At 34.0% G+C, this 23,610-nt stretch overlaps 1 protein-coding gene across 1 annotated transcript; it reads left to right on the top strand.

Moving 5' to 3' along the window:
- The first annotated feature begins 2,069 nt into the window (after positions 1–2,069).
- On the top strand, positions 2,070–6,185 carry LOC143588913 (putative formin-like protein 15b). Its single transcript, XM_077069805.1, has 15 exons — positions 2,070–2,148; positions 2,871–3,129; positions 3,207–3,333; positions 3,407–3,478; positions 3,632–3,724; positions 3,831–3,872; positions 3,961–4,113; positions 4,230–4,311; positions 4,398–4,492; positions 4,946–5,017; positions 5,092–5,208; positions 5,549–5,617; positions 5,768–5,785; positions 5,832–5,898; positions 5,989–6,185. Exons 1-15 carry the CDS (start codon positions 2,070–2,072, stop codon positions 6,183–6,185), a joined length of 1,542 nt encoding a protein of 513 aa, XP_076925920.1.
- Positions 6,186–23,610: the final 17,425 nt, after the last annotated feature.

The following is a 23,610-nucleotide window of genomic DNA, read 5'->3' as shown; positions in this document are numbered from 1 at the left end:
GATGAAGACTAAAGTTTGAATCCCACTTGTATTATATTTGGGTGTTGAATTAGGCCTTGTGCAAAGGCTGTTAGTTCGAACCCTGAGCTCACCCGAGTTTTCGTCCCACCGTGTGTTACGCCAGAGAGTTTTGGTCTTGTGGTGGTACAACGGCATCAAGTGGTAGTCAGCGTTATGGTTTTCCAGGAGAACACCCAAGCCAAACTCTGAAGCCAGCGTGAGCCCGGTTAAGACAACATAGTCTGACCAGAGTTGAGGCATTAGAGCTCTCAAAATTCAAAAAGTGCAGTAGCCTAAATACAAGAAAGTCGCCGTTTAAAAATAGACTATTATAACTACTAAGGTCTACGTGGTAAATCTGCAATTAAAAATTTAATAGTAATAAAAAATGTCATTTTTTAACTACTTTCAAAGTTAGCGATATAATACTAGTTACAATTATGGATCTTTGTATTACTATCTTGCTATTGATTATTAGTTATCACTGGATATTATAACTAGAAAATATTAAAAATGTTCCTAAACATCATATATTTAATTTTTTTTGGAATGACAATTTTATTTGAAAACCAACTAGACTGGTAAGAAGCTAGATTAGAACATCATACACATCATAATACACACCTATTACATTTTCATCTATAAATTTATTACATTCAAAGAGTAAACGAACACCACGCCTTCCAATCCACACCCACAAGTTTGGATTTCCTCCTTTAAATGGTTAACTAAGTCCTGTTTTGTTTATTATCAAAGAGAGCCATGTTTCTCTTATTCCATAAACACTAACAAGCCGTGAGAATTACAGAATGGATTGCTTGTCGCTTGGTTCCTTGGCACCACTAATGTTGAGAGGATCCCAAAGCTCAAATGCATAAGTTGGCGGTATCCCACAACAACTACTAACAAATTGCCGAATAACCGATGCAACATAACAAGAGAGGGTATGTTTGGGTAATTCCCTTTCTTCTTCGCATAACGAACACGATGTGTCCGAGGCAGCCACTCTATGAAACATATATATTTAACTAAAAGAGTATAGTGTCATTTTTGTCCTTGTGGTTTGACAAATAATGCATATTTAGTTCAAAAGGTTAATTTTACATATAGACCCTCCACGTTTTCCAGTTCTTTCCAATTACATTCAAATCACTAACCCCGTCAAATTTAATCGTTAAGTTAGAGGTAGACATGTCTTTTCACTCTTTCTTTATTGTAATACTTATTTCAGTGAACTGCGGTTTTCGTCACTCTGGGTTGTCCAAATATGCAGTTATAGTCAAGTAGTTTCAAATTTGTAATTTTCTTTCCTATGATTTCATTTCACTTGCAATTAAACCCGAATTCCCTAATCTCGTTAAGTCTGGCCGTTAAACCCATCAGTGTGCCCTTCATATGAGGGACAGTTTTGTTCCTTTTTCCCCCAAATACACCCCACCCCTCACGTGATGGGGCTTGCGAATTAAGACTAAGGTTTATTTGAGGAGAAAATAACAAAACTGGTCGTCTCGTGAGAGGTAGGCAAATGGGTTAACGACCAAACTTAACTAGATTAATAAATTCGGGTTTAATTTCAAGTGAAATGAAACTACAAGGACGGAAATTAATCAAACTAAAATAAAAACCTAAACTAATTTTTTTGTCATTATTTTTAGTTTGATTAAGATGATTAAAAAGAATAAATAAAAAATGAGCGAGGCAGCATGATTTTAGGAAGGAAAATTTGAAACTACCCGAAAATATAATTTTCTTCTTCTTCTTCTTCTTCTCCGTGCCTGGACTCCACGTGCAATAATAATAATAATAATTTTCCAGAATCGATCAATTCCAACGTTTTCATAATCAGATCGTCAAATTCGCATGCATGTTATGGTTTGCCACAAAACCCTATCAATATCTCCTTGAATTCATTCTCCGAGTTCATAATCGTTATACCTACCTCCATCATTGCAATATATATAAACCCTACTTTTCATTCCAACATTGCTTCCGCAATTGTATTATTCTTCATCTTCTCATTGAGCTGGTGCATTTTGAGAATTGGCAGATTCATTTCCATACATTATTATATGGCCATGTTCAGAAGCTTCCTTTACAGTAAACGCCGCGACAACAACCCTGATAAAAACTCACCCGAAAGGGTTTTCGGTACGCACGCACGCACCTTAATTATCATTATCATTATCATTATCATTATTATTATGCCAATGTTGTTATATATATTCTTATACATATTATTAGGAAATTCAAATTTGATAATCCTAACTATTGGCCGGCCGATAACAATCCATATTTACATTGAACTTTTGTTGCCAAGAGCTTTGCGTAATCATCAAAGATATTACACTTATGTCACATTTGATTTATAATCTATGATAATCATGCTACTGGGATCAGGGCCGGCTCAACGAATGTGGAGACATAAATCAAAATAAGATTTTGGGACCTTTTCATGACAATTGATAAGATTATTATTATTTTTTTTTTGCTTATTACAAGTTTTGAACTCAAGACCTATGCTTTAGTAGCAAACAAACGCCAATACATTACTTTGAGTTTACTTTACCTATTATTATATATCTATATATAATGTTTTTTTGGATTTGGAGGCCTAAAGCCCTAACTTGTTTTCGCTGACCCTTGACCGGGATTGCTCTTGGCTACAAAACCGAAAGTTAGGATTATCTTTCGTAAGTAACTAAGTATGATTTATTATCGGCCTATATATTGGTGATCGTTTGGATCATTAAAATCCAATTTTCATTAATATTATTATTATTATTATTATTATTATTATTATTATTATTATTATTATTATTATTATTATTCTATATGATATATGCCTGATTATGATTGTTGATTAAAATCAGTAGATGCTCCTTCTTCAAGTCAGTCACAAGCTCAAGCTGAGGCTCCACGCTCAGATTCACCACCACCACCAAAGGATGAAGCACCGCTACCGTTGGATGATGATCCTACACCTATGCGTACACCTCCACCTACACCTGTTACATCACCTGAACGTGTAGGAACCACAGCAGTCGTAAGACGCAGCTTAAAGCCATTGCATTGGAACAAAGTAAATAAGGCATTAGAAGGAAGCTTGTGGGAGGAGTTGCAGCCTCAGAGGTACTTATCTACATAAATACATTCATACACACACACATTCTTACTAATAATGATATTCAACTTTGAATTAATTCTAGGCCGCCACCGGATATTGATATATCAGAACTGGAGCAACTCTTCGCCAATACGTCCCCAAAGACAGCTTGTTCGAAAGAGGCGGAGAAGAGAAGGGCTTTTAGTTCAATACCTGAAAAAGTTCAACTGGTAATGTAATATAGTCAACAATAAAGTCATCGACAACGCGTGCTTACTTGAAAGTTTCTACTTCTTATTGTAGATTGATCCAGTGAGGGCAGATATCACGGAATTCATGCTTTCAGATGTTAAGCTACGGCTTCCCTATGTTGTTGTAAGTGTATATAATAGATATCAGTTCTAATTTGTTTTGCATTTAGTTCGGTTTCTCTGTTAGACGTGTGAAATGTTTGATATTGTCACTTGTAGACGCACCCATCTTTTAAAGTGTTATATTATGATTGAAGTTTTGCATATGCATTTGCAGGATGCGATTTTGGATATGGATGACTCGATCATAGATCAAGTAGAAAATCTTCTCAAAATTTGTCCTACGAAAGAAGAGATGGAGATACTCAAGGTGAATCCGTAATTTATTAGATGTTTTTTTTATTTGAAGTATTTTTGTTGGTAAAAAAGCTGATTCTTTTATTTATGTATTGATCTTCTGCATCGTGACTGTTCAGAACTACACAGGTGATCAGGATAGACTGGGTCAATGCGAACAGGTGAGTATCAAAATAATAAGATTTTTATTTACTCATTTTTATTTATTTTTTAATCCATTTATTACATTTTTAGTGAATTATCTTGTAGTATTTCCTGGAGCTAATGAAGGTGCCACGTATTGAGTCAAAGTTCGATGCTTTGATGTTCACAATTCAATTTCATTCTCAGGTTTGCGGTTCATGTTCTGATTGTTGTTCATTTTATGATCATCTCACTGTAGCCATTGTTTCAGCTTGCAGAGTTAAGAAATTGTCTAAACATTGTAAAGTCTACATGTAATGAGGTGCTCCTAGTTTATTGATAATGCTTTTATATTTGTTTAGTTTACAAATTCAGTTATGTTGTTGGTCTATTAGATTAGGCAGTCCGTGAAATTGAAGGAAGTTATGAAGAGAATATTGTATTTGGGGAACACATTAAATCAAGGAACTGCTAGAGGTAATAACATCACTAAACCCGTGTTAAGAAAAAAGATCATATGTATTTAATAATATATGTTTGTTCATGTTATCAAATAATTGCAGGTGCTGCAATTGGTTTCAAGTTGGATACTCTTTTGAAATTGACTGATACACGAGCATCAGACAGCAGTGCGACTTTAATGCATTATCTCTGCAAGGTATGATCACAGCCTCTTATGTTGCTAGTTACAGTGTTCCTTTTCTCAGAAAAAAAAGAATTAACCAGGACAATTTGGGCTTATAATTAGTTATAATGAGTTTCGTCCTGAAACGTGGACGTAAGTTATAATTAGTTGATTATTACACCTTTGAGCTAAGATTTTTGGGCCAAATCTTTTATTAGTTTCTTATAATTTTACTCCAAATCGGTTTTTACGGTTCAGTTTGGTTCCAATTGGTCAGTTTGGTTTTTTCAGTTTTTGGTTGATAGCAAATCCAAAATGAATCATCGGTTTTTTAAAAAACTTGAAACCAAATGGTTGTTTTTTTAGTGGGTTCGGTTATTTCGGTTTTGTGCCCATCCCTACCGGACAGTTGATTTTGTGTAACCCAAACACGAACTTTGTAAATAAGTTGCTGAACCAGTTTTACATTTCTTTTCACTTGTACAGCTTCTTACCAACAAGTCACCAGGTCTTTTAGATTTTCATGAGGATCTTGCAAGCTTAGAAGCTGCATCAAAGGTTTGATTTTTAAATTAATTTTACATACAATTTATTATCATCGATTGTGCATCAAAGGCTTTTTTAACATGCAGATAGAATTGAAAGGTTTAGAAGAACAAATGGTAGCCCTTAGCAATGGAATGAAAAAACTCAAGCAAGAACTTGATGCATCAGCAAATGATGGCCCTGTATCTGCAGGTTTTCTCGTGGTAGGTAAACCATGAATATTATGTTTTTTTTTTGTTAATTTGACCCGTTTGAGATTAAGCACACCCAAGTTGACTCATTCATAAATAAACGGGTAAAAAATGACACCTTTATTAAATTCGAAGCAGTGTTCTTCAAGACGTTAAGCAAGAGTTAATGGGTCAATTGTCGGTCAATGAAATTTTTTGAAATGTGTTGATTTACTTATATGCTGCGAATCAAAGAATTTGCGATGCTTAAGGCTAGTGGGACGCTTATGCAGGCCTAAACCTGGGACTTTTAGAACTATGTTTCCATGTTTAGGACTACAAAATTCTGATTAAGGTTTTGTTGCATTGTTAGACATTGAAGGGCTTCATTGACCATGCCGAAGAGGAATTAACAAGTGTTACAAATCACTATACCGCTGTGGTACGTCTCTTAAATTTAAGGCACATTGAAGGGAAAAGAAACATACTTTAAGTCAGTTTCTATTTTGGGGAACATACTTTCAACCCCTTAAACCAGTAACGGGCCAGGCCCTTAAAATGTCGAATCTTAAATGTGTGTTCTCTGAAACAGAAATTGATTGAAAATAGTGTAAGTTGTTTTTTAATATGAGATTCGTGTTATCTCGCTGTCACAGAGTAAGGGTCAGCATGCATTGGCTCTATATTTTGGTGAAGACCCTGACCGTTGCACTTTTGAACAAGGTACCTTGCATATAGTTATATAGAGTAACATCATGAATGAGTCTAAACACAATCATTTCCGACCCGTGTGCATGCTTATTGGTTGTGCAGCTACTCAGATCCTTTTTAATTTTGTGAGACTATTCCAAAAATGTCATAAGGAGAACCTCGAACGCGATGAACTTAAAAGAAAAGAAAGCCAAGAAGGATATGCATATGTTGTGTCACCACCGTCTCTGCCTGCTACTCCAACTTTTTCACTACCATCCTCACCTGATTCAACTCCACCGACACCTCCAAGTAGTTGATGCTTGCCTACCCCGCCCTCAATCTCCAATGCACCACCTCCGCCGCTTGGTGGTCATGCACCAACACCTCCCCCACGCCTGGAGCACGTGCTCCTCCTCCATTACTTGGAGGACCAGTAGGATCTCCACCACCACCTGGAGCACGTGGACGTGGCTCCAGGTGGCCCTCCATCTCCACCTGGTCGACTAGGTGGCGACCGGGTAGAGGGCGTGGTGTGGAGGACCTGGAGTGTATAAAATCTAACTTAAAGCCATTGCACTGGGATGAGATAACTAGGGCTTTGCAAGGAAGCTTGTGGGAGGAACTAAAGATACAAAGGCAGGCATCATTCTTATTTGGTTTCTGTATTTACTTGTTTCATTCAATTTTTTATTTTTTATTTTTTGTAAAAAATATATGAATCTTGCTACTCATAATCATATTTATAGTTTTACAGTATTTCTTTTCCAGATTGTAATAACCTGACATTTTCCAGTATTTGATTTATATTAAGTCAAAATTTTAGGGTCCATACTTTCAAAATTTTCTTGAAAACCATGTAATGTATTATATGAATGTATTTTGACGGATGACGACCCTGTTAAATGTTAATCTTGAAACGAGTTAAAAGAAAGTTGAATGGATTAGTGCAAGTTTAGTTTAATTAATGATCAAATTACAGATATTGTCATTTATGTTTGTATCCAATTTCAATGATTGTCATTTATCTTCAAAATCGACTTAATTTGTACTTTACGTTTCTAAATACCGCACCTGTTGTCTTTGGCCCTAACTCAGTTAATTTTTATCATTATGGGCAAATTGGTATTTTAAAACATTTCAAGAATTAAATTAACAAAAGTTCTCTCTCTCAAAATTAGCCGTACTCTCCAAAGCATTCATAGACACCATCGTTAACATACACCTTACACGGAAAACGACGAGATCTAACAAGGATCTCTATAGCGATTACCGGTCTCTCTGCTATAATAGGTACACGGCCAAACCCAAGTATTTATTACATTATTTATACATAAAAGAAAGAAGTACATATGAAAATAGTGATGTTATACGTATATGCACAGTGAAATTGAATAAATAGACAACTCAGGTTTTGAAGCATGTGGGAAAGAAACAACAAACTTCAAGTTCTGTTTGTTGGAACTAATTTCGGACTCTAAGTCACAAGTTGGTGAACTTGAAGGACCAATATTGACAAGTTAGTCATAGTGGTTATGTTTCATAATTGTATTGTAATTATTATAGGTAATGTCTTTGATAGCAAGTTAGGTTAGTCCTATATAAACATGTCATGGTTAGACAGGGGCGGATCCAGCATACAAACGGTGGTTCCCCGGAACCACCCGAGTTTCGAAATAATAGTGTACGGATATATAGAAGACGCGTAGGAACCACCTTATAAATTAAGAGGGAACCACCTAAAAAAAATTTATGGATCCGCCACTGTGGTTAGACATTACAAATTGTGTGGTGTGAGGTGCAACCGAGTTAGGGTTCATCTAGAGACAAACACGGGATGTAACCGAGTTAGGGTTCATCAAGAGTCAAACCGAGTTAGGGTTTGAGAGTTGTAATCAGTTTTTTGTGTTAGATTTTCTGATTAATAAACAAGAGTTATTTGTTTATATCGTGTTTGATTATCGATCTGGGACTTGAATTGGTATCAGAGCCAAGTTCAAGAAATTGATAATCGGTCAGCGGCGAGTAGTGGCTTGAGGAGAATCTGTCACTGGCGCATATCGGAACCAAGTTGGGTTTCTAAATCGTGGAGACCTGTGGTGGCGGCTCACCCTGTCTAGCGGTAGCGGTAGGAGAATAAAGGCTTCCTCTGATAAGGTTTAGCAAGAGAGACGGGATTTACGTTACCGCGTGAGATCTCCAATTTTCGCAACTGTACTAAATAAAGAAGGAAGGCAATAAAAGTCAAGAATTGTTTGTGGACATCAATTTATATTTGCACAGGCTACGAAAGAAAGAAAATATAGAATATACTTTTTGCAATTAAAGTTTTTTGCATAAGATTTGAGCTATCCGTGAAACAAGTTGGTTTTGCAACGGTTCAATTTTTTAGAGGTATTTGTGGCTGTGATTGAATAATCAAGGCAAGGGTTCGCAATCGAGACAAGGGTCGTTGACGGGCTGAGATTTTGTGATCAAGACGTGTTTACGGTGTTTGATCAAAGTCATGATCAAGGTTAAACGAGTTATGTTTTTAACCAAGGTTTGATTTGAAAGATGTGCTCGTGTTTTGATTCTGGAACAAAAGAAAATCAATAAAGATTGATGTTCGTTCGATTAGATGACCGGGATTGCAGCCAAAGGAGTGGTTATGCGTTTTCATACGACCGAGTGAATGGTCGGGGACATGGTCACAGAGGTAGTCGAGTTCGGGGGAGCCGAAGAACACATCTATGGATCAAGAAAAGTTTCAGGGAGATCAAGACCGATATGGTTGTGAAAACCGAGAAGGTCAAGTTCATGGGTCAAATCAAACAGGGAAAAAGAGACATGCTCGGAGTTGAAGAGCCACCTATTTCGAGTCATAAATTAGGGGGTGATTGTTGAAAGTAATTTCGGACTCTAAGTCACAAGTCGGTGAACTTGAGGGACCAATATTGACAAGTCAGTCATAGTGGTTATGTTTCCTAATTGTATTGTAATTATTATAGGTAATGTCTTTGATAACAAGTTAGTTTAGTCCTATATAAATGTCATGGTTAGACATTACAGATTGTGTGGTGTGAGGTGCAACCGAGTTAGGGTTCATCTAGAGACAAACACGGGATGTAACCGAGTTAGGGTTCATCAAGAGTCAAACCGAGTTAGGGTTTGAGAGTTGTAATCAGTTTTTTGTGTTAGATTTTATGATTAATAAACAAGAGCTATTTGTTTATATCGTGTTTGATTATCGATCTGGGACTTGACTGTTCAAGTGTCTACAACAGTAGTAATGAATTGCAAACCCACACTTGAGACACTTAAGTATCATCCGGTAGTGTAGTTTCCGACCACACATATTGCATTCACCATCACTCTCAATCCCCTGGGAAAATGAGAGAGGATGTGGGTGATCATCATTCTTATATATGCTCCCAAACTTCACATTAGAAAACCTATAAATGTTACTTTTATATATAATCGGAATGTGTCTATGTTTCGCACCGAAGTATTAAAGGAGCACAAGCCGAATGCATCGACTGAGCACACGCATCACAATGATAGAAACAAGAATGAGGATTCAATTTGTGCTCGCAAATTTCACAAAAGTATTCACTTTTATGATTTTCAATTGGGAGGTAACTCAAATTCATGGGATGTATATCATAAGGGTGCCTGATTGACTTAGGCAACAACAAGGCACACTCTAGATGTATATATACATCACAAGCGTCGCAACAGAAATTCCACCGATAACTTCCACACAAATATTGCTCGAAATGTACGGTTAAGAGACACATAAGACATTTTTTAAGTGAGAAATTCACCTTAACTAATGAAAGAAGATGATCCGGGTGAGATTTATGTGTGATTTTTCTAGGTACAAATCCACAAGTAACGTCAACATAGTAGCTACACCTAATGCAACCATAATCATATCCATTACAAGGTAAGAGACAAACCCCACAGTTAAATATGTGGAAAAACATTCTTGGAAAGTTTGACGTTAAAATGAGGGTATGTTGTGGGTGACATGGGTGGTTGTCTATTTTTCTTGGCAGTCGAGTACACCATTCATGAAGAGCAAAGTTGCAACTCTCATCTTCATTGGCCCCACACATATAATATGGCATCCCCGTGATTGGTCTTACACACCCATCGCATAGTTAATAAATTTCATTGGATGCTCGTGTTCAAGTACTTTCATCATATTTTTCTTTTCAATTACCTCTTTAAGATTAAGATAACAGCCTTGATGTTACTTATAACAAGGAAAAAGCTGGAATGTGATTCTTTTTCAGAAATCCACGAAATCAGTGGATCTATTTTATTATTTTGTGATTTACTTATCTTTTACTTTTCCGAATAACATATCACAAACTTTCCAACAAAAAGAAGACAAAGTTATATTTAAATACATGCCCTGTTTAATTTTTCTTTATTGTTTATGCTCTATTTGTTATTGTCCATTTAACTAATTTTCTTGATTAGAATTATAACATCTTTAAGCTACTTGCAATTCAAGGAAAGAATGTTGTCAGCATATATGTGAAGTTAGATTGAAGTAATTGATTTCAAGATTAAAGGTTTTGGTTTCGTGAACCGGAGCTTATTGATTTCCTTATTACTTATTAATTAAACAATAAACTAATAATTCGTGTGTCTACATTAAACCAAAAAAATACCCCTAAGAGCATTCTCAGCCTATTCTATATATTTGTGTGAGGGGGTTTTGTAAATCATATGGTATATTGGTTACTAGTTTTTATCTCCCGTATTACGGGGTTGTTTTATATTGTTTGTTTTAATATTTATATATTTTTTGAATTTATATTTTTTTATTGTATCAAAGTTAATAATATACTTATGGTTTGATGATAAATTGTTTCACATGAGATATTATAACCCGGTTTAAAAGCTATATGCTTTTGATGAGACCCAAGACCTGTTTATTTTTTTACTATAAAATTGTTTTTTTTTAATTATAAATAATATTTATGAAAGTTAATAATATACTATGGTTTGATGAGACCCAAGACCCGTTTATTTTTACTATAGAATTGGTTTTTTAATTTAAATAATATATATCTTTTTTAAAATAAATAAGATATTAATTTTAGTATATCCTATTTTATAGGATTTTTACATCAATAATTTGGTGAGAATAATTTTTTATTTAATGAGATGTTATAACCCGTTTAAGGAATATCTGGGTTTGGTAAGATCCATACCCATAAATTCGGGTCAAATGATGAGAAACCTCCATTTAAAAATCAAGCAAATCTGGTGACTCCAAAAAAGGGGGGAGCGACCACATCGCGACACCTAGGATTTTTGAATCTTCGTTTATATATATTATAGATGAGTAGTTGTGAGTAGATGAGAGAGAAAATGTTATATGAAAAAGTTAAATTTTGGGTTTCACGTTCATACTATATAATATTTCAATATTTTTTAAAAGTAGTTGTGAGTGAAATAGAGAGAAAAGATAATGATAAAGGTATAAAAAAATATTATTTAATTAAACAGGAGAGAGAAAATACAGTGAATTTTAGTGTAATTATATGATATATATGGTAGGGAATGGACCGGGAATGCTCTAATCACTATAAGTTACGATTAACTCCACTCCCGTTGGACTCTCAATTATATAAGTATTAAAATTTAGAGAAAAATTATAGAAAAATTGTTTTTATCCCTATATTTCGGTGGTTGTTTTACATTATTTTTTTATAATATTTATATATTTTTTGGATTTTATTTTGTTTATTTTAAGAAATTTAATAGTATACATAGGAATTCTGAAAGGGTTTCACAAATAAATGAGATCTTATAACCCGATTTAAAAAGTTAGAGAGCAACCAGTAGCTTTTAAAGGTTTCGTTTATATATATTTAAGATGTTAAAACTATCTAAATCAATCCAATATCCTATATTCTATATTCTAAATAGATAAAAGATTTAGAGATGTAATAATGAACCTCCAAATATATAATTTATTATTTTTTTGGCATTATATATATCTCCTCCCTAATTTCTCACATTACATATTTCCTCAATGTTAAACATATAATTACATATCTCCCCTCTCTAAACCACATAAATTACATATCTCCCTATTTCATTTAATTTAACTAACTAAATGACAAATTTACCATTAATAAACTAATTTACATATAGTTCATTCTTAATTGTAACATTTACATATATTCCCAATATAAACACAAACCCTCAAGAATAGATCGGACCTAAATCATAGCTCAATCGCCATGAATCGGTACTTCTAGTTGCCGGAGAACCAAACCCTCGATGTCATCGCTGTTACCGTGGCAGAATCCATCGGAACCCTAGCAGCGCCGCCGTCACTTTTGAGTGCAGTTTTGGAACTTCAAATCTAAAACAAACATTCAAGCTCTAGTCCCTAAATTTACAATTTATTAGCAGTGAATCTGATGACTTTACGATACCAATCCGATAAAATTTATGGCTAAAAAACCTAATCGAAGCATTTAATTCCGACGAATGAAGCAACAAACAATAGGTTAAGGAGGTAGGTTGATGCAGTGTGGATAGGTATAAAAAAGGTGTTAAGTTTTCAAAAGTTATGTTTACACAATGTCTAGTTTTTAATTTATAAAAATAATTATTATCTTAACTAAACCACATACAAATAGGCAAGTGTACCTATCATACATGTAGTATAGTATATGTAAGTACCAAGTATCAATCTATGAACACACTTGTTTGATTTTTACTACTAAATTGTTGTATTTATTTTAACCGGAAGTGAATATCATATTGGCTTTGGTTTAACAGGAAAGTTTTCGAAAATGAAATTAAAAACATAAATCAGAAGATAATCTTTTTATGCTTTTATAATTTTAGATGGAAGATCAAAGATAAAAGTGTATCATCTTGGTCCAAACTCCTCTTAACTTTGGTTTAACAACGAATTAGTAAACATGTGATATGAGCTTGCTATGGTAATTAAAAGTGAGAATAGCACCTTATTCCTAAATCATGTTATTCCATAATAATAAAGAAAAAGATATGCGTAACTTCATGATCTCCACTAAAACATCATTTTATGTAAGCGAGTGGTTTATGATAAATATTTGTAAAATAACTCACTTTGAAGATGAGACAATCCCTTAAATTACTAAGTGAATTGTCCTTGATACTTTAGTAAAAATAATCTTTGTATTATTCATAAAATATCAATTAAGATTAGTTGAGTCGTAAAGGATTAACCTTGAATACCAAATCTTAATCCACACAACTCTAGGACAATTATAGAAGTCATGTAATAACTAGGTTATGTTACACACTCACTTAACGAGCAGTTAACCGATTTTAGTGGATGAATATTAACAATCCGCTTTCACAAACATTGTTGATGATTCCCATTCTAAACCGGTTAATTACTACTAACATTCCACTTGGTCCATGTCAATATAAGGATTCATATTTTTCCCCAACCAAACCCTCAAAAGAATGCCGATTCATCGACTTATCATCAAGCTCGGAACTTGGCGGAACATTTGAAGATTCTTAATTTAATAACCAATCCCTTACAAGAGTGGAAGGTCCCCGACTTATCTTCAAGCTCGGAACTTTGTGTGTATTTTAAGGCTCGCCAAGGCCTCACAATACTAGCAATTTCTCGGCTTATCGTCAAGCTTGGCACTTGGGGTATCTTTTAAGAGTTATTTAACATTTCTCATCAAGTGATAATTGCAACATAACCATTACTTATTAAAAACCGATCACATGTTTAACTAACATTACTAAAGTTTAATTAACATTCATTATAAACCAAGATGATAATATGAAAGTTTAGCCAATAATAAACATAATGTTAATCATCAAAGTGATATATAAAAACATGATCAAATTAAAACAATCTGATTAATTTGAATGACCAATATTTGATGCTAGTGACCTCTTCAAAGAGCTTAATGTCCTTAATCTTTAAGGGTTGGATGGATGGGATAATTCCCTTATTAATGGTGGTGAAAAGAGGTGGTTGAAGTGGAGTAAATAAGGTTGGAAGGTGTTTTGAATGATGGGGATGAATTCAAATTATACGCTGATCAAGTGCCCAAAACACGGCCGTGCTAAGCAAAACACGACCATGGTGACTTTTTTTGTCAAGTAGCATTTAATGCTCATCATTAGGTCGTACAACAAGGGAAGGCACTACTGTGTTAATCAAGGTACGACCATGGTGAGTCCACTACAATCCAAAATTTGTCATTTTCTCTTATACTGAATACAGGGGCGTATTTTGGGAAGGCACGACCGTGTTAAGCTTCATAACTTTCTATTTTGTATTTTCCTCTTATTCTTAATAACATGGGTGTGTTTAGGTTAACATGACCATGTTTTGTCTTCCTGAGTTTTGTCTTTACTTCGTAAACTCTAGACATGACCATGCCTTGATTCACCATGGGGTGTGCTGAGTATGTTTCACCGTTTATCTCAGTTTTTCTTCGTATATCAGCTAGTTTTATTCTTTAGGGCTATATTTACCAATAGAAAGAGATTATAAACATTAGTGCTTATTTATTCTAATATATTTGTCAAAATTACGTTTATATAGAGATATTTTAGTGCTGAAAAGATGTATAAATTCTTATACATCATAGGTCATCGGTCTGCCATTAACAGCTGCAACATATTCAAATCAGTAAGTGTGATCCTCGCATAAACTTGTTTTTAAAGTTATTACATCTGATGAGAGCCGCCGGAGATGACATCACAATCCATCATATTGGCATATGATGTGATATGTATTGTGAGGTAACGAGGGAGGTTTTTGGTGTGTTTGACTGGTTGGTGAGGTAACGAGGGAGGTTTTTGGTGTGTTTGCCTGGTTGGTGGTTGGCCGATGGTTTAGGGAAGGTGGTGAACGATGTTGAAGAAAGAGAGAAATGGAGTTAAAATATTTTTTCTGTATTTTTTATGCATAGAGTTTTATATATTCTTTTAGTTTGATTCTTTGAATGTTTTTAAATAAGTAGGTATAAAGACCAATTTTCCCTCGTAAGACACATGACCATGTTTAACGATAAAATTAATTGGGATAGGGCCAAAGGACAAAAGTTGTAGCATTTAAAAGCGTATAAGTACAAATTAAGTCGATTTTAAAGATAAAGGACAAACGCTGAAATTGGGTACAAATATGAAGGACAATTTTCTGTACATCTGTCTTATTTAATTATTAGTATTTTAATGTGTTAGTTATCTAGTTTGATTTAATTAGAAGAGATAATGTTAGTATTAGATTACAATTGAGATAAGTATTTGAGTATAATAAATATAGTTCTCTAGTACAAATAGATGGTCTAGGGTAATTGTAAAGTGTGATTAAAATGTTTTGCTCTCTATTAATATACAAGAGAAAAGTCGTTGGGAGTTCTCATAAAACTATTTATCGTGTTGCTGCGTTTTTAATTCAGTGTGTCCAACAAACCCTTAGTACATACATGAAAATAAAACAAAGTAAATTCACTTCATGTAAGTGTGTGGTAGGGTTAAGAAACACTATATGGTATGGTTTAATCAACCCCTGTTAATTTACTCTCGAATGAAAGGGACATGTTGCTAATTTACTCTCGAATGAAAGGGACATGGAAGACTGCATAAACTAATTCGATAAGAGTTTAATCATTCGGTGAATAAAGAATGAGTGTAGTACAACGATCGTGAGACAAGAATACATTGTAGTGTAACCAGTCCTAACCATAAAGAGGAAAACTCATAGGCATTTCAAAATAATGGACATAATTTTGAACTACATAATTAGATAAAATGTCAGGCATGGCCCGTGGGCCAGCCAAATAAGGATTTGCTGTAGGTCTCATGACCGGACCAAACAACACAACAAACTAAAAACTAGTTGTCTTGGATCAACCTCTCTACTAGTTGGCGAAAAAAACTAGCAAGGACTGAGCTCTCGGATCTTGTGGTGTATGAATGGTGGCCGTGATCTAGGAGAGGGATGGAGGAAGAGAGAGTTTTAAGTATATGGAAAGTATATTTTGCAAAGGGTTTTTCACAAAGGTTGTTGGAGAAATTGGCTAAGTGACCCTTTATATAGGGTCCCCCATTTCTCCAAGTTTACATAACATGATACAAAATAAACATACTGATGTACGTATTACACCGACTCTAAGAAAATGTAAAGACATACACAATCCTAAAACTAATATAGAATATTGGCCCTACAATCTCCCTCTAGGATTGAGTATGTCCAGAAGCCTTCATCAAGTTCCTTGCTTCGTCTTTATTTCTCAAAATCTAGTACTTGTCTTGATCCAAGAGCTTGAACGAGATTGGATCTTGACTATTCTTTATTTTCCGATCTTGAAGACTTGAACTTCACTCTTATTTCCTGGGAAGAATCGGCAGCAACAAATTTTAGAAACATCAAATGCGGGAGGCTCGACATCTAATTTTCTTTTGTTGACTTTCTTGTGCCGACTTGTTTCTTTGCTTTGTCCTTCGACTGATCTTCAGACACGATCAACTATTTTTTAGGTTTAACCGTCAACTGTCACGTTCTCGTTTTCTTTTAAGCGCTTCAGCATCGGCAACTTCAGTCTCTGCAGCCCACGACACTTGATCTTGATCTACACAAAACTTAGAGCGAATAAGATTCGTTCACAGACCCATCGAGGGTCAAAGAAGAATTTTCTTTTTCAAAACATGCCATTGGTTTGAAGTATTTACAGAATAACTCTGAAATTTTATTTTATTTTGACTTTTCATAAAATATCAATTTCAGTCCTCAACTTGTAAATGATTTATTTAAGTCCCAGGTTTCCAACGAACTTTGCATAAACGGCCTTGACAACAAAACACATGATTTTGAATAAAACAAAGGTTTAACAAAATATGTACAAATACATAAAAACTTAAAATCTTTTTGGATTTTTCATATATTATAATATTTCTAATATATATATATACACACACACATAATATTTTGAAGTTGAAACATAAAATAAATCAAGAAAAATGAAAAAGATAGGCGTAAAGATGAATTTAATATTATATAACAATAATATTTACATAATTTTCTAATGACTTTAATATTTTTGCGAGAAAGATCACAACATGGAATCACATTGATCGATAATGTTCTAGATCACACTTCTATTTGGATATTATTATGCCAAGAACCCAAAGTCGATTGTATATATATTTTGTCCACTTTAAACTTAACAAGTATTTTGATGTCACCGTGATACGTTAAGGTATGAATTAGGCGCAATACTTATGTGGTCCCCCTTTAATCCGACAAATTACAAACTCCATCATACCTCAGGCATAGTTTATGTTCATCAGTATCACCACGAATTGACTCCGACCCCCTAATGATTGATCAAAACATTTGAGCTTATAAAGACTTTTTGCAAAATTTTTCTTTCAAACAATATTAAAGGTTGAACCATGGACTTACATGCCATCCGGACTTACAAGCCTTCATATAAAGTGTTTAGGTCTTACTTGTTTGCCCCACGTCACATAGTTTTAATATACCCCTTTTGTTTGATAAATTATCAACATTTTTGTTGTTGATTTGAATATTTTTAAGCATTTTGCAGTTTTTCTGCTTTAATAATTTTTGATTTTTCAGTATTAGAATCTAAAGCAAGAAATAAGTTTTCATTTTGTGACCAATCACTAACGGGCTCGTGTATGACTGACTATTAGGATTTTTGCCTTCATCAATATGACTTACTTGGAGTCGGCAACCGCTTCATAAGAGTGTAACCACTAACATAGGCGAGTATTTAAGTTTATATCACTATGACACTTATTCGTTTGTCAAGCCTATCTACACATCAAGCAATGATCTTGTTGGCTTTTGATCTACTCTTTTCATGTGCTAGGATCACTAAAGACACTTTCTTATCATTTTCCAAAGGTCGGATCGATTTCTCAAGATTTTATAATTTTTAATTATCCGACTCCCTCTAAGCAAGAGCTCCCTCTAAATGAGAGAATATATTTTTGAATCTTTTCCTGATTTTTTTAAATAAGTTAATAATATAAAATATTTTTGGTTAGTCAATTGACTCAATTTTGTTTTTCTTAACGAAGGTAAAATCTTTTTGGTGAGTTATACTTAACTCATTTCTCTCTCTAAAATTGTGACATGTTTGAAAAATATTTATAATTTTATATACAAAAAGATAGATAAGCTGTTTTAATCAAAATAAAACAATGGCTTTAGTGAAAAGGTCAAAAAAGCTGTTGTCAGATTGACTATCCTAAACATGTATTATCACATCATATAACAAAGTTGAAGAGATTCATACCGAAACCCAGCAGTTGATGCTTGATCCATCACTTGAGAAAGGCTCGACAAGTTATGGTTGATCCATTTGAACAAGGTTGGCATTGTTGAAGCACAAAGTATGAAACACTTCCCTTTCCTTGTAGTTCTCCCATGTCGCTTATGAAAGACTCGAATCCGCCATCGAATGGTTTAGCATCAAATAGCAATGGTTCGTCTTCCATCATATTTAGGGTGCAACCACTATATAAGTACCGAATACCCTTGATAGTCCTCCCTGATTGACCCTACATACACTAAGCGTTTAAATAGACTTGGGTTCCCGAGACTTAGTTGTCTCGGGAAAGTCGGCAATAAATCGACAAAACTTGATTTTATTTCTTGAAAACAATTATTTCTTGGCGACTCATCGCTTGAAGAATAGTCCTTAGGAGTCCAAGCACAAACTTGTTCCTTGGTTTTTGACAATTTTGGACTTTTGTTTTCTGAATTTTAAAACTGTTTTTGGTGAATCCTCAGAGTTTTCAGTCTTAGGATCCTTTTTGATTTTATCCTTTCTAGTTTTAGAAAATGGTTTTCTCTTGAGTTTTACTTTATTGACTTTGGATCTTACATCCACTTCACTGGCTTCGCTATCGGGTTGATCAGTCATTGAATCTGGGCTACTAAAAGCACCTTTCGGGGACTGACTAAGCCGCCTTTGAATATCAAGTTGTTGCTTGAACCAGTGTTTGCAATGTCTTGAAAGGTGAGAAGAATGACCACAAACAAAACAACATTTTCTCCTAGGAGCACAATAAAACTCATCAGAACTATAAAATGGTTGGTGTGGTGGGAAAGGTGATCCGTGAAAAGGAACATGATTATAAAACACATATGATGATTGACCCCGATCATCAAAAACATTAGTGTAATATGGATCAACAAAATTTTGTTGATAATTACCATAGTAGTTGTTATCAAAACAGTTGTATGACTGAGGATTTTGTGATTGATTAGTTGTTTGTGAAAATGATATTTTATTTGGTGGCACGTATTTACATGAAGTACTCGGTTGATTGTCATTTTCAAACACTTTTCTTTTAGTTGAATTATCCTCAGTCTCACAACTTGATGATGAACAACTAGTTATGTTCACCTCAACAGGCCTTTTCACCGACCCACTTTCTTTTTACACAAACTACTGAAGAAGATGAACTACCATTGGGACTATCTGAAGGAACAACTGAATCAACAGTCTTGGGAGCAGCAGGAACAAATGTCTTTGAAATTGGCACATGACCAATACCATAGACCATTTATTCCTATGGTGGTGAGTTAAAACTAAAGTGAGGAAAACTTGTATAGTTAACATTAAAAGGAGGTGAAACTGTAGAACTATCATAGCTTATTCATGTCTTTATTCTTAACTCCATTTGTGACCCAATTAGTTTGTTCAGCTTTTCGGAAACTAACTCAAAGTTTTCTATGGCAATTTTCTATTCGGTTAACTCAATCTCTAATTTGGAAATTTTAGCGTTTAGTTCAATTACATGATTTTCATGACGTTGGGCTAAATTTGTGGCAACAGTGACCTTTTCCCTAACTTTTGTCATATCATTACCATGATTGTTAATCCTAGTAGTGTAAATCTTTGCAGCCTTTTTAAGATCTTCATTCTGAACTTTAATGCTATCTATTTGTTCTAGAATTTTAGCATTGTGGTTTCTATAGTGAAAAACTTTATCAATACAATCTTTTGTGCAAAGTTTGTGTACCTAGGAAATGAGTGAGGCAGGTGTAGGAATCCCATCAGTGGAGCTTGACGAGGTGCTAGCTTGACTACTTCCACCTACAGCACACTTGGGGATGATAGGACTTGCTTGACTGCTTACACCCACAACACTTGTCTCATCTTTATTTTCTTTGCACCAAAACTTGATGGTAGAAGTCAACTCTGAGAGTGTTAAGGTATCCAGGTTTGTCGTTCTCCTGATGGTAATCACACTGTTGTTCCATGTTTAAGGCAGTGAATGCAACAACTTCATGTTAATCTCAGACAATTTATTTGTGATACCGGCACTTCTCAATTTAGTAACGAGTGACTCAAATCTGTTGACGAGAGAGGCAACCTATTCTTCTTAAGTATGTTTAAACATGTTGAATTCTTCTTTTAACATGTCCTTTTGGCCTTCCCTCATGTTGAGACTTCCTTCAAGCTTAGAATTGCAAGACATGTATCACTAATAAACTCCTCCTTAAATTACTCGTTTTCTCCCCCTCGGCTAGCCGAAACGCGTAAACAGTCGGCCGGAAAATATGTCAACAAAATTTAAGGGAAGAGTACCCAATACATTAGGAATATCCCCGCAAAATTTCGTTTAAGAAATTTTTTTTCCGATTTTCCTGCCAAAAATCACCGAAATATATCCAAAAATAAATATTTTCGCCAAAATTTTCAAGAATGAAGTCTCACTTATGAGGAGTATTCAGGAAAAAATTCGTTCAAGAAAAAATTTCCTGCCAAATTACTTTTTTTTTTGTAAAAATACTCTTGAAACAAAAACTGCTTAAAAACTAAGTGTAATGTAATCTAATGAAAATGTATTTAAATCAGTTTTGATTAAAATACAATTGACTTAGAAAAATGGACAACAAAGATGTATTCGAATTTAACAATTCTATTTGAATTGAGGTATTGTAATCGAAACAGAGAGTTGTATGCGAGTGGGAACAGTGTATTCGAATTGGGACAATGTATGCGAATGGAATGAAAGTATGCGAGTCAATGATTGTATTCGAGTGGTGCACTTGTAATCGAATCAAGATTGTAATCGAACAGGAGAGATGTAAGCGAATGAGACTTATGTAATCGAATGAACTTTGTATGCGAGTGGGCAAGTGTAATCGAATGAGGCTTTGTATGCGAATCGGGAAGTTGTAATCGAATGGCCCAAGTGTATGCGAGTGACCCAAGTGTATTCGAGTGGCCCAAGTGTATTCGAATGGGCCAAATGGAATCGAACATGCTTTCTAATCGATTTTCACACTTGTAATCAAATGAGAATGATTGTATGAGAATCAAAGCTTTGTAATCGAGTGAAATCAGTGTATTCGAGTTAGTGAGTTGTAATCGAGTCTGGATAAAGTATTCGACCAATCCAAATGTATTCGAATTTTCTTTAAACTAAAAGAAGAATGTCACCAACCAACTTTCCAAAACATTTCTCAAACATACCCATTTGCATGATTATCACAATTTCTGAAGTATTCTTTCACATGTACCAACACAAACACCAACTTTGAGAATTCAAGCTCCAAAAAATCAACTTTTCAACCAAACTTTATCATTTTTGAAGATAAACAAACTTTATTTTCTTGAAAATTTTAAGAACTTATGAACACGAACCCACTTATTTTCTTGAAAATCCGTCTTTTCACACACACAAGACCAAAATCCAAGGTTGTGACCCAAGATTTACAACTAGTAGAGCCCGAAATCTCTGATACCAATTGCAGGTCCCGTGACCGGATCAAACAACACAACAAACTAAGAACCAGTTGTCTTGGATCAACCTCTCTACTAGTTGGTGGGAACAACTAGCAAGGACCGAGATCTCGGATCTTGTGGTGTAGGAATGGTGGCCGTGAGCTAGGAAAGGGAGGGAGGAAGTGAGAGTTTTTAGTATATGGAAAGTATATTTTGCAAAGGGTTTTTTCACAAAGATTGTTGGAGAAATGGGTTAAGTGTCCCTTTATATAGGGTTCCCAATTTCTCCAAGTTTACATAACATGATACAAAATAAATGTACTAAGGTACGTATTACATCAATTCTAAGAAAATATAAAGACATACACAATCCTAAAACTAATATAGAATATTGGCAATACATTTGCTTTAGGCCTTCAAATTTTAGGGCCTTCATCAAAATATAGGTTATGTATCTCGGTTTTTGAAATGGGCCTTTATTGTATATTAATACTTATTGATGGGCCACAAATTAATAGGAAAGGCTCATGTCATGGATCATGCATATCATCCTTAATAATTAAACATATTATTATATAGGGGAAGGTTCATGTGCATTTTAATCTTAACATGAGAACGTAGGAAATAATAATAATTTATAAAAAAATGAGAACGTAAGAAACAATACCAACTACAATACCAATCTACATAAACATGATTTATAATAACAAATAAAAAAACCTAAAAAATACAACAAAATAATAAAAATCAAGAACAAAATAATAACAGCAAATACCAACAAATACTTATAATAGCAAAAGAAAAAAATCTAATAATAATAACAAAATATAAATCAGGAAATACTTATCGTCTCATAATCGAAAACTAGCAAATACGAACAAAAAATAACAACAAACACCTATAAAAATAAACATAAAAATAACAACAAATTGGTTCTCACTGTTTTCATGTTAAGAATAAAATGTATTTGATTATGTTTCTTATTATATATATCTTTACTATTATAGTTTTATTCATGTTAAAATAACTTACTGATTATATAATTATACGCACAATTATTGCGTTATTTTCATTTAGTTTTAAATGACCAATTTTATATAAAATGAAATCATGAAAACCAAAATTGAATATCCTTAATATTGAATAAAAATGAACACAGTTATAAGAATGTATATTTTAACTTGTTAATTTTGTTCTTAATTATTTTTTCTGATTATTTAAGACTTGCTTATATGTCTTTTGAAAAAAGTTTTTTTTATAAACTTTATTATTAATTGATTATGAAAGTCTAATTAAACAGTTTATATCAAATAAAACAAGAAGAGTAAATTTCATTTAAATATATATACACACAAAAATAATAATTAAAAAAATAAATATTTTAACTCCGCCAACTACAAACTTATTAGTTTATTATTGCCGGTCTCAAACTCGGGTAACAGAGGAGGGGCCATATCATAGAGTTTTTGAAAATTGCCTCAACATTTTAGTTCGATTTAGACCTTCGATCAAGAACATTGAGACAACCATGTATAATGTATGGTTTCATGCTCATCATCCTAATCGGGTCTAATGTAGTTTTGTCCCAAATTGTTTAATCGATACATATTATGATTTAACTATGTAAATCTCCCCGGGAGTCTGCTTTGGATTTTTGAACGGCTAAATGTTATACTTTACATGAATTGAACTCTTGACCTCCTATTTTACACCATAACCACCTTACCACCCAGCCCCCATGTGAGAATGGTGGGATCCCCTTTTGTTAACGAACCACTGAAAATATTATACCATACACATCTTTTAAAGATGCCACTTGAAAACACTTTAATGGGTGTTCTCAAGTCTTGAGTATTGTAGATATAATGTTTAGTTAATAAATGTTAAGATGTGGTTTAAAACAAGCCTTGGTACTAGGGGTGTTCACGAGCCGAGTTGAGCTCGAACCAGAGCTGTCTCGGGCTCGGCTCAAATTTTGATCCAGTTGGCT

The sequence above is a fragment of the Bidens hawaiensis genome, unplaced genomic scaffold, assembly GCF_021521415.1.
Source record: "Bidens hawaiensis isolate Kalapana, Puna unplaced genomic scaffold, B.hawaiensis_p1.1 tig00036884_1, whole genome shotgun sequence".
Taxonomy (NCBI): domain Eukaryota; kingdom Viridiplantae; phylum Streptophyta; class Magnoliopsida; order Asterales; family Asteraceae; genus Bidens; species Bidens hawaiensis.
This window is presented reverse-complemented; position numbering and strand designations above follow the sequence as displayed.

What these genes read in the sequence shown, in the direction of transcription:
- LOC143588913 (XM_077069805.1), top strand. Translation starts at nt 2,070, where the DNA reads ATGGCCATGTTCAGAAGCTTCCTTTACAGTAAACGCCGCGACAACAAC. An exon ending in TACCTGAAAAAGTTCAACTG is followed by an intron (nt 3,334 to 3,406) that starts GTAATGTAATAT and finishes TTCTTATTGTAG; the next exon opens with ATTGATCCAGTGAGGGCAGA. An exon ending in TACGGCTTCCCTATGTTGTT is followed by an intron (nt 3,479 to 3,631) that starts GTAAGTGTATAT and finishes ATGCATTTGCAG; the next exon opens with GATGCGATTTTGGATATGGA.